Raw genomic sequence first — 10348 nt, 5'->3', positions numbered from 1 at the left:
CACTCCTATTTTGTTAAGTAGGAGACATGTTATGGGGATAATCAGTTCATCTTAAGCTGTAATTCTATGTCTAGGAAGGATTCAAATTTCTAGGATGGCTAATGGGTTACTGAAATCTGGTAAAACATCTTTGAGATAAATCCCAGCATAATGAGATCAGTTAGATCTAGCTGTAAAATGGAACAGAAGCTTAATTTTAATTTTCAGTTGCACAAATTGGTGCTTTGCTTTTTTTCTTTTACAACTTGACAGAGCTCTATCTGAAATTTAAAAAATGCTGGAACTGGATGGATCTTTTGAATATGCATAAACTAAATGGGAGAAATGAAACAAAATAAAAGAAGTAGCTAGTTTCATGTAAGGTTAGATTTTCTATTCCATGGAAACTAATTTGACTTCAATGTAAATTCTCTGGTGAAAGGATGTGCATGCTATGTGGGCATAGGCTATGTGGGCACTAAAATAGTACAGGCAGCAAATAACAGTAACAATTTCAATAAGACATTTACAGTTCCATATGTGGTCAAGGCTTCATTGTCAAATTAGGAAGCATCTGGTTTCTTGGCATTTAGGTTTATTTTTTAACCTGTGTGTTAAAAAATTTAATTTTCATTTTTAATTGTATGCAATCTATCATGCTTTGGGAGTTTACTATTTTCATGCAATTACAGTCCTTGTGATAAAACTGGACAAGCCCAGCTGCAGGACTAAGCTGCTGTTTAAGCACAGAGCTTATGAACTGGCTGTGCAAACGTTTTAGGGAGTTGGTGCAATTTCATTCTGAACTGCCAAGGGAGCAAGAACTTGCCTATATACACAAAATACCTCCAAAAAGCTATAAATTTAAAATACAGTGGATTTTTCTGAAATTGGTCCATGTTTTGGAGTCTGAGAAGCTGAATCTCAGAGCCTTCTCACACTTTGGCATCTGAGCCAGCTCAGAAACTACCAACAATCCTGTGTCCTTTAGGAGTCACAGGAGTTTTTGTCACCTAAAATCTTCATGTGACCGATAACGTTTCGGGGGAAGGGAGCGACACTTCTGAGAGCTCTTGAGAATCACCTCTGGGTAACAGGACCTTGGCAGCTGCACGAGATGGATCATCCCGAGCAGAAGCATCCTCAGTTCCCACCGTTTTCAACTTCTTCCTTTTGATCAGAAGCATCTTGCAGTTCCCACTGTTTTCAACCTCTTCCTCCTGATCATGTGCCAAGAGTTCAGCTTTCTTCCTCTTCTTAGAGCAGGCAGGACAGGGAAGGTTTGTGGTGTCTGTACAGAGGCAGAGGGTGTCAGAAGTACTGTGCTGCCGTCTGAGGCATTCAGGGTTCGGAAAATGGCACCTAGAAACAGTGCTTCCCCCAGCATAATAGTACAGATTTCTTTTTAAAGTAATATTTTGTTTCTTTGCATTCTGTCACTTAACAGACTGTGGGACAAATAACAGAATTTCACCCAGGTTTTCCTTCATTTTTGAACTAATGCTTGATTAGCCAAATTAAAATTTTCTAAAAAACATTAAAAAATTAACCAGGAAGTCAAAACCAAGCCCTGCTTCTTGCATGTCTGTACCTGTTTATCTACAGCCGCACGTCACACATTCCAGACGTGCTCAAGAACAATCTTCAGCACTGGAATGAAGTTGCTTCCACTGCTACACTTGTAGAACTTTTCCCAGCCCAAATCTGGCTCTTGTCAGGTAGCCCACAGGCTCTTCCCAGCCCCTGGCATTTAGGGAGGGCCCATTGTTTGGAGTCCTGTGTCTGGGGCTGAGGTAGTTCAGCAGCGCTGGGCCCGGCGGAGCGCCGCATTCACTGCTGTGCACGAAGCCTCCTGTCCATAACGGGTGTGCCAGCCCCGCTGCAGGCACTTCTCAGGAGACACTCCAGGTTATTCCAGCCTCGGGATTTCCCCAGTCAGAGCGGGTCAGCCCTGCCGAAAGGGCCCGGAGCAGCTGAAGGAGCCGCAGGGCTGTGCCCACGGCGGCTCACGGAGCGCTCTGTGTTTACTGGCCGTAAGGGGATATCGGCAGGAAAAAGTCTTTCCAGCTGCGCTGCTCTGGGCATTGCGGAGAGCGGGACCACCCAAGCCTGCCAGAGCTCCAGGAGCGCTCGGACAACACTCTCAGACACACGGCGGGATGGCTGGGGTTGTCCTGTCCCGGGCGAGCGCTGGACTCGATGTCCCTGTGGATCCTCCAGCCCGGGGCATTCCCGGTTCCTCACCCCCGCGAGCTGTGCCAATGGAGCTTGCGCTGCCCCACTGCGCCCCTCGCCGGCGGCTGATGGAACTGCCCCGCGCCTGCGCGCCCCCGAACGCCGCCCCGCCCCGCCCACCACGGCGTCAAGATGGCGGCGTCTGCGGCACGCTCAGCGGCTCGGCGGCTTCTCTTGCCCTGGTCCGCCCGCCTGGTGCGAGCGCCCGGAGCGGCGCAGCGGGTGAGGCGGCGGGGCGGGGAGCGGAGTGGAGGGAGGCGCGGGGAGCGTGGGCGCCGCGGTGGCTCCGAGCGCTGGTACCCGGGCTGCCGCTAAGGAGACAGGGAGAGTTGGAGGCCGTGGGGAGCGGTGCATGCTGGGAGTTGTAGTCGCGGTGGCGGCGCGGTGCACGGCGGGAGGTGTAGTAAGTGATCAGTTTGCGCTGGTCAGTGTGAGGAGGATGTCAGTGAACTGGGGGTGTTCAGGGATGAACTGGGCTGGAACACGTGCCCTGTGAGGAGAGGCTGAGCGTCCGGACATTGTTCAGGGTGAAGAAGCCATGACTTCAGCTGGATCTGTGAGAGGAGCTGTGAAAGTATCCGTGCCAGCACCTAGGAGGAGGTTGTCAGGAAGATAAAACCAGGCCTGTCACAGTGCGGCACGGTTGCAAGATGAGAGACAATGGGCGTAAGTTGAAACAAGAGAGGAAAAACTGGATATGTGGCAGTCAAGCTGTTTAGCAGCTGCTCACAGAGCTGTGCAGTTTCTCACCATCTTGGGAGGTTGTCAGTACCCAGGTGCAAAAAGTCCTGAGCGGAGTGATCTGACCAAGTTGATCCTGCTTGGAGCAGAAAGTTGGACTGGAGACCTCCAGAGGTCCCTTCAAACTTGAATTGTGCTGTGATTCTGAAATAAGTGAGTTTTGAGAGATCTAACCTATTCTAGAAGGAAAGTGGGTGAGAACTGGAATGTGTACTTTAATGTTTAGAGCAGTTATGTGGAGAGAGAAATCTTTGTTTATTTGAAACATTTGAAATCACAGTTTTTGAGATAGCTGTTGGCTTGCATTGGGGATGCAATCTGCATTTCTTGTTATTGAAAAGCTGCAGTAAGCTTCCCTTCTTTTCTACCCTCTCTCATTTAATGTGCTTTAACTGCCACATGATTGTGCTGCTCTGATCAATGAGTGCAGTTCTGGCACAGGCCTTTGGGCCATACCTCACTTCACTTTAGAAGGCAGGTGTCCAGGAGAATTCCAGATGGTAAAGGTCCTGCAGACTCTTGCTGGCAGAAGTGGGAAACAAGTGTGGCTCTCTGAGAATAACAGCTCTTGTGTCAGATTGGAGGGCAGCACCTCACTTGTAGTTATCTTCAGGGTTTGATTCAGATTCAGGTTACTGCGTCCCTTATGTGAAGAAGGGGTGAATAGCAGTCCTGAGTTCTTTCCCTTATAAATGCATGCTTTAAGAAAGATCCACAGACTTGATGCTTAAGTTCAGCAATACATTTTTCAGAAAAGCATCTTTGGATATAACTGAAGTACCTGAGCATGACTGATGATTTTCCTTTCCAGTCTGTGCATGTTGGAACAGGGAGGCTCACGGTTTCCAAAGCAGCAACAGAAGTAATCTTAAATGTCCCTGAAACTAGGGTGAGTCCTTTGGAAAATGGCTTGCAAGTAGCTTCTGAAGACTCTGGACTTTCAACATGCACAGTAAGTAACTTACAAAAGGAAGGGTTTCTTGTATCTATTCCTGTGTGTTCATTTCCTCGTGGAAGTAAATTGCATTTGCATTTCAATATTTATTAACAACTGTTCCTACAACTTAAGCCAGGACATAGAAGTCTTAAGGCTTTTGTAGATTTGTGGATTTTGTAATTAATTTTTTTGTGAAGATCAAAATTTTCTTTTTCTTGAAACCCTGCTCTGTGTAAGGAAAAAGCCATAGCAAAGCTGTTAGCTGGTAAAATGACTTTTTTTTTTTCCTCTCTGAGGTTGGACTTTGGATTGATGCTGGAAGCAGGTATGAAAATGAGAAGAACAATGGAACTGCTCACTTTCTTGAGCATATGGCTTTCAAGGTGAGTGTGAATATTGATGCAGATGTTTACAATGGATTTTTAAGTTGTTTATCTTTAATGATCAATGTTGAAAACTGTCAGAATTGGATAAATAAATTTTCCAAATTGAAATGAGAAAAATAAGGTGGACAATAAGACTTTGGTTTCCATTAGAAAATGAAGCTAAAATCAGATCACAGATCTAATTTTTAACTCACTTTTACCTTGTTATAATGGTCTTAGAAGACACATAATCACCCTTTAGCCAGCTTTTTATTTTCATTTGGGAGCATAGTAGGATTTATATCTGACTTTCAAGCTTGGAGAGATTAGTATGCCAGTTTTATTACCAGAACACATTTTCTTTCTTTTGATCATGACTTTTTGAGATGAGAAGTAGTGATGATGAGTAGATGAACTGAAGGGTCCAATGTAATTTTCCTATTGTTGTATTTCAGGGAACAAAAAAGAGATCTCAGTTAGACCTTGAACTAGAGATTGAGAACATGGGGGCTCATCTGAACGCGTACACGTCCAGGGAACAAACTGTGTATTATGCAAAGGCTTTCTCAAAAGATTTACCAAGAGGTAATTGCTCTCATTCATCAGAAAAGCTGCAAAGAGCAATGTGCTTATCCAGCTCCCAGTGAGATGACAGAGAATGATGCTTTCACAGTGTTACAGTCCCTTCCTTGCCAGGTGAAAAGTCTGTTCTTGAACTTCACAAGAATCTGAGAATACAGGTTTGGAAAGGAGCCAGCAGGGAAGCTGATATTTGAAATAATTTCTCTTCAGAGTCCCAAGAGAAGATACGTTTTGAACTTCTTCTCTTCCTGTCCCCTTGCTAGTCTTATTAGCACTTGCTCTTTGGGGTGAGTTTCACTTTTGAAACCAGATTTTTCTAGTAGTCTGAAAAGACTTTTTTCATTTCCATCTCTATTTGCAATTAGCTGTGGAAATTCTTGCTGACATAATTCAGAACAGTACCCTGGGAGAGGCAGAGATTGAGCGTGAGCGAGGAGTTATACTTCGAGAGATGCAAGAGGTTGAAACCAATCTGCAAGAAGTTGTCTTTGATTACCTTCATGCCACAGCCTACCAGAACACAGCCCTAGGACGGACAATTTTAGGACCCACTGAAAATATCAAGTATGTCCAAAACTATGTCTGTCTTTAATTGTCTTTAATTGTCAGATTTCATTGTTACACTGAAGGATAGCTGAAATTGCTCTGAATATAATTGTAAGTAGAACCCCTGTATTACCTTAGTTCCCCTGTAGGCAGGCATCAAAGGGTATGTGAACTTCAGATGTTCTCTGCATGACTTTGGGGTTTTTTTGCCATATTTTCCTCCTGTTTCTCAAAAGTGCATCTGGCACAAAATTGGAAATACTTCTTTTTCCTATAAGTCACATGTTAGGCATTGTCATAAGCACATGGTGTTTGCATTGCTCTTTCAACATTTGTTTGGACCAGTACAGATCAGGGGACTACTAAATGTGCTGTTCTCAAAGGAAAGGAGATCATTAGTGTATCCTGCCTCTACCTGACAGAATAAGAATTCTTAACTACTTCTCAGGAAGCTGGAAGAGCTTTTTATCCAGTTGCTGTTTGCTTTTTAGAAAGTCAACCTTATTTTAGCTTTTTGCGTCTGCTCTGAACATTGGCAGCACTTTTAATTATTTTGATATTGCATTGTTATACACATTTATCTCTTTTTACTCTAGTGAACTTTACTGACACAGTAATGCTGTCTCCTTTCCTGTTTCTAGATCCATAAATCGTAATGACTTGGTGGAGTACATAACAACACATTACAAAGGACCCAGAATGGTCTTGGCTGCTGCTGGAGGTCAGTATGGGATACTCAACCTGGAATCCAGGGCCTGAGTCTGTGGGAACAACATGATGAATTAGCCATTGTTCAGAAGGTCCTGTTTGTTGTTAGCTCAGTGTAGCCCTGTGTATTTTGTGCATTTGTACCCTATGAGCTTTTGTTCCCTTTTCTTCTCAGTAATATTCCAGAAACCTTAAATCAGGAATGAGAAGTGAATTGGAGGCTAAAGTCATTCTTCCATGTGGGCAGGAAAAAAGGGTTCTAGAAGGTGTGAAGAGGGGAGTAGCAAGGAATGCAGAGAGAAAGAAGTAAGACTGAGGCTTGAAAGAGAGCAAAGAACGTGATTTGATGTAGTTTAATGAAAGGCTGTTAAAGAGAACCAAGAAGGGGGAATCATGATGATCTTGCTCTGTGTAAAGGGAATATGTGAAGAATCCAAAAGTGGGGTATTAAAGCAGGGGCACAAAAAATTACTGCTTGGTTGAGTCTTTAAAATGTGCAGCAAATTAAATTAACTGTTTACAGAAACACACAAAGCATGTGAAATATGTTTATTCAGGGGTCTCTCATGATGAACTACTTGACCTGGCAAAGTGCCATTTTGGTAACTTGCCGTCTGCTCCAGAAGGAGGACTGCCACCCCTGCCACCTTGTAGCTTCACAGGCAGTGAGGTAAGCTGCTGGGTGGCTTTTTGAGCTGGCCCTTCCATCCCCGACATGTGCTCTCTGGTGAGGAGAGAGGGCTGCTCTGCCACAGACTCAGCACATGAAAAGGTTTCTTGCCCCCAGTGATGGCAATGGAGCAGCTGCTTTCTAAAGCAGTACTTCCCATTCTTTCCTGGCTAAGTGTCACTGCCACCATGTTTTATGCTTCATAACTTTCTGGAGGAATACCTTCCTTATCCCTGCTCATACTGTCGTTTTATCCTCTTGACTACAGTATTGGAGCATTTCCACTTGTTGAGAATCACTCATTTAAAGGATGTGGCAGAGAACTGAGGCATTCACATTTTGTTCCTCACTCTTCAGATTTTACAAGGTCATCAGATTTCCTTGCTGCTGGTAGTCATAAAATGACTTGTAATGTTTCTCTGTCTGTGTTGGCAAAGTGATCTGAAATTGCCCCAGGGGACACCCATTAAGGCTGATGTTAAAATAATCTTCATATGCTTTAGTTTTAGTGCATGTTTTGTAACACAGCCATAATGGAAGAATCTGTTTTCTGTTATTTAACTTGCCCTATGCCTGAGCGTGCACAGGCTGCAGCGGAGCTGCTGTGCTGTGTTCCAGATTCGGATCAGGGATGACAAGATGCCCCTGGCACACTTGGCCATTGCTGTCGAAGCCGCTGGCTGGTCAGACCCGGACACGATCCCGCTCATGGTGGCCAACACTCTGATCGGCAACTGGGATCGCTCCTTTGGAGGAGGAGTGGTGAGTGAACCTGCAAACACCCTCCTGCTCTTCATGAGGTTAGTGGGATCTCCCTGACTTAGGCACTGCCAAGACAGAAGAGGGGATCCAGCTGTGAGTCTGGGAGAGTTTATTACTAGGATCTAGGAGATCTAGGATCTAGGAGAATCTTGGGAAGTGGTTCTAAACCACCAAAACAGAGGTGACTTGAGGGCCAACCCTCATGGAAAGTAGGATGCTTTATACCTGTACTCACCAGAACCTGTGGGTATCAGTAATTAATTGTCCATTTCTTGAACCTAAGTGTCTTTATAATTTTGGCTCAAATCTGGGGTGTTATTTTGAAATGTGATGTTACATGCAAGAAAATAAACAGTTGAAATGAAGAGCTGGTAATTCACCTTGTAGCTACTACTGCATGTTCTGTCATCATTGAAATGAAAATGGGAATTCATGGAGGTGAATCAATTGAAAGCTGAGCTTTCAAAAAACTTCATAAAGTAATATCTTTTTCTTTTGCCTCAGCAGAATTTGTCCAGTAAACTTGCTCAGATTGCTTGCCACGGTAACCTGTGTCACAGTTTCCAGTCCTTCAACACCTGCTACACTGACACAGGGCTGTGGGGACTGTATATGGTCTGTGAGCCATCCACTATTCAGGACATGGTGCACTCTGTTCAGAAAGAATGGTAAGCTTGCAACTGTTTCTATGAAAAGATTGTTTTTAGTGGAGGAATACAATCTACAAAGTATTTAAAGAGAATATTTTTCTCTCCTTGGTCTTGCCTGGGAATAACAAATGCATCAAATTCTAAACTTTGGCACCCAAAGCCAAGTCCCAGCACCCAGTTTTTGGCACCCTTACTTGGAGTGAATAGCTTAAGATGTAGGTTTTGTTCCTTGTACAAGAAAACACAGCAGAGATTTTTTTTTTTTGTGACTGGCGAATGACGGAAGTCACAAAACTGTCAGACCTTTTAGAATACTACTCAGTCAGTGTACAGCCTGTGAGCTGCAAGTGCCACCACTGAAAGAGTAAATATTTGTGGATGAGAATAATGAATGTGCAATTACCAGACAGTATTAGTAGTTAGCCAGTCTGCAGTTGCTGTAGTTGATGTACCACATGCTGGTGTTAGACAGCTCTGGTGAATACACAGGGAAACAAAACTTGAGGTGTTACATATGGAATTTTGAAACCTACAATTTTAGACGATACTCATTCATCTGAGGCTTAAATCTGTATTGAGGGGTGTCCATAGATGCAACTGTAAAGCTTGAACTCCAGATGCTATTAAAAACCCCCATATGTTACTTAAGAGCGCTTGATTTAAAGTGGGTGAAATCGAAACAAGTCTTGAAATTGAGGAGTTTCTTTAATCACATAAATCACTTCTCATATACTATTATTCTATGAGATCCCTGTCAAGTTGTGGAGGAAAATGTTGTCACTGACTCTGTGTGCTGCAGCTTAGCACCAGGGAAGGCACAGATGATTCCTGGGACAAGAATTTATTGTTAAGCTATTTAATGCATCCCCCTCTCCTCACAAAATGTTCCGTAGGCAGTGTGGCACATTATTCTCTCACCTAGAGAGGAGCCAGGAAGTAATGGATTGCCTTCTGGCTAATTACCTCTTATCTAGTTGCTTGGCTCCTACTTTCTTAGCAACATCCATTCTCAAGATAACAAGTACAGACTGCACTTGCCTCAAAATAGTTATTTAATAAAATGAAAATACAGCTCTTCTAAGAAAAAAACTTGCTCTTGGGTATGTTGGCATGCTTCCAAAACCCCTACTCTTAGGCTGCTGCTTTGTATCCATGGCTTGTTTTCCAGCCTGTCTTACGAGCTTTGTCTGCAGAAAAGTAGTGCCTGATAGGTGCAGTAATGTCTACACACCTCCTTATCACAGGCAATCCTGTGTGCTACAGACTGCCATTATTTAATGCCTTTGGATTTAAACTGTTTTTCAGGATAAGGCTTTGCACAAGTGTTACAGAAAATGAAGTAGCTCGAGCAAAAAATCTTCTAAAGACAAATATGCTGCTACAACTTGATGGTGAGACTTATGAGAACTTTTTATTGTTTATGGAGCTGTAGGCTGATAACTGAGGCAATTTTCCTCCTATTTTAGGGTCCACACCAATCTGTGAAGACATTGGAAGACAAATGCTGTGTTATAAGCGCCGAATCCCAATTCCAGAACTTGAGGCAAGAATTGAAGTAAGTGGCACTTGTGCTGCAACTTCTAAAAGGCCATCAAGAACATTACTTGCTATGGAAAGTAGCAATATAGAAGTTGTGTTTCTTGTTCAGCTGAGAAAACATTTCCAACTGAGAACTAACTTTCAAGTGTTTTGTTGCTGGCTCCCTTGGATTATACAAAATTAAGATCAGAAACAGTTTTAAGATGGGATTGTAACAAAGATGCCTCTTTTTACCCCTTTTAGGCTATTGATGCCCAGACTATTAGAGAAATCTGCACAAAGTACATCTATGATAAGCATCCTGCAGTTGCTGCCGTGGGTATGTGGTATAAGTTTCCCTATTCTCCCATAACCCCTCCAGAGCACTTGCTGTGAGTTGAGCATGTGTCATGGCCAATTTTCTTTAACTTCCAGGTCCAATTGAACAACTTCCAGAATTTAGCAAAATCTGCAGTGGCTTGCATTGGCGTCGTGAGTAGTGAATAACAAGAACTTCCAGCATATTTTAGCTTTTAAAAAAAAAGAAAAACAAAAAAAACTCCATCCAAAAACCCAACTACACCCCTGTTTAAAAGTTTGGAGTTGCTTTTGAGAAGACTAAAACACAAGAACCAGCCCTTCCTGTGTGTCTGTA

General features: G+C 43.4%; 1 protein-coding gene across 2 annotated transcripts; it reads left to right on the top strand.

The window, feature by feature from the left end:
• Positions 1–2329: 2329 nt before the first annotated feature.
• On the top strand, positions 2330–10291 carry PMPCB (peptidase, mitochondrial processing subunit beta). Of its 2 annotated transcripts, none has more exons than XM_083860402.1 (13): positions 2330–2436; positions 3767–3907; positions 4189–4275; positions 4713–4842; positions 5205–5403; positions 6027–6106; positions 6651–6763; positions 7382–7525; positions 8033–8193; positions 9481–9566; positions 9642–9730; positions 9958–10033; positions 10129–10291. In XM_083860402.1, the coding sequence occupies exons 1-13, from the start codon at positions 2347–2349 to the stop codon at positions 10191–10193; spliced, it is 1461 nt and encodes a 486-aa protein (XP_083716528.1). In that variant the 5' UTR covers positions 2330–2346; the 3' UTR covers positions 10194–10291. The 2 variants fall into 2 exon arrangements, with proteins under 2 accessions (XP_083716528.1, XP_083716527.1); XM_083860401.1 differs by having other exon boundaries at positions 8030–8193.
• The last annotated feature ends 57 nt before the right edge of the window (positions 10292–10348 follow it).

Source organism: Zosterops lateralis, assembly GCF_965231275.1.
Source record: "Zosterops lateralis genome assembly, chromosome: 4".
NCBI classification, from domain to species: domain Eukaryota; kingdom Metazoa; phylum Chordata; class Aves; order Passeriformes; family Zosteropidae; genus Zosterops; species Zosterops lateralis.
Note: the sequence above shows the minus strand (reverse complement) of the source record. Positions and strands in the feature narration are given on the sequence as shown.